The following is a 1,339-nucleotide window of genomic DNA, read 5'->3' as shown; positions in this document are numbered from 1 at the left end:
TAACCATACTTGCATCATTATTATAGTCACCATAGAATCATACTAAAATTCACCGTATAAATAAACAGACATAACATAAAAAGACAGTGCCGGTACCTTGAGTTTGTTGAAGGTAGGGTAAAGACATCACCATCGTAAATAACTTATTCTCTGGTTTGTTTGTTACAATTCCTCTCTATCACTAAGCTTTCACTTTTTATATACATACGTGAAAATAATATCTATCTAAATATAAACATATGATATAATAAGAAATTTATTATTATTCATTCATTCATTCGATTCTTGTCTCTTCATTTTTCTAAGTCAATTTCAATTCATATGTTATAATAATATGACAGAGACACATGGAGAAGCCACCGGAGAATCAGTCCAGTCACTTGAAAAATAACTCCTCCACCACCGCCAACCACAACAAGCAAGAAGGAGTGAATAACAATGGCAACCGAACAAAGTACCGTGGCGTGAGGCAGAGGCAGTCAGGCCGTTACACGGCGGAGATAAGAGACCCTCAGTCCAAGAAGCAGCGGTGGCTGGGCACCTACACCACACCGGAGGAAGCTGCTCGTGCCTACGATGCCGCCGCCCGAGCCCTTCGCGGCCATAAGGCCTGGACCAATTTCCTTGATTACCCTACTAATAACAACAACGACCTCGAAAACCCTAACCCTTTTTTGTCTTTTTCTTCCTCCTCAAACATACTTCTTCTCCGGTTTCTTCTGGACTTCATCAACTCCTCCTCCAACCCCTCTCTGGTCTTTTCCGCTCAGCAACTCTACGATCAGTTGTTGCTGAACGGAATAAGCAGCAGCAGCAGCAACAACAATAATAATAATAATAACTGCAGATTAACAGAGACAGTGTTCTCTCACGAGATGATGAGGAACGGTAATTATAATAACTCGGGTGTCCTTTTTGGTCATTTTCCCATGCAAACTGATTTTGATGGTGACTTTAATAATAATAACTTTAGTAGTAGTAATGTGGTTGACAATGGTCATTTGATGGAAGAAGGAAGTGTGTTTCAGTTCCCTGAGATTCATAATCATCATCCTCATGATGAGGAGGATCTTCTTGCGGCATTCTGGATCGATGAACACTACTAATTCATCCGTACGTACGTAGCAATAATAGTGTTGATGCGTTCAAATAAAACTAATCTTTTTTAATTTGCTTTAATTTGGTTCCCATTGTTCTCTCTACTCTCTGTATTATTTTTACCTTTTGGATTCAAGGTTAGCCAGTATGTATCATTAATTAGTAGAGTATGTAGTATGTATGTATGCCACTAAGCACATCTAGCTAACTTATGAAATTAATGTTTGGTGATTATATTTTG

At 38.7% G+C, this 1,339-nt stretch overlaps 1 protein-coding gene across 1 annotated transcript; it reads left to right on the top strand.

Moving 5' to 3' along the window:
- The first annotated feature begins 347 nt into the window (after positions 1–347).
- LOC107470873 (ethylene-responsive transcription factor LEP-like) lies at positions 348–1,106 on the top strand. The gene has a single exon (XM_016090294.1). The coding sequence runs from the start codon at positions 348–350 to the stop codon at positions 1,104–1,106; it is 759 nt and encodes a 252-aa protein (XP_015945780.1).
- Positions 1,107–1,339: the final 233 nt, after the last annotated feature.

Source organism: Arachis duranensis, chromosome 1 (assembly GCF_000817695.3).
Source record: "Arachis duranensis cultivar V14167 chromosome 1, aradu.V14167.gnm2.J7QH, whole genome shotgun sequence".
NCBI classification, from domain to species: domain Eukaryota; kingdom Viridiplantae; phylum Streptophyta; class Magnoliopsida; order Fabales; family Fabaceae; genus Arachis; species Arachis duranensis.
Note: the sequence above shows the minus strand (reverse complement) of the source record. Positions and strands in the feature narration are given on the sequence as shown.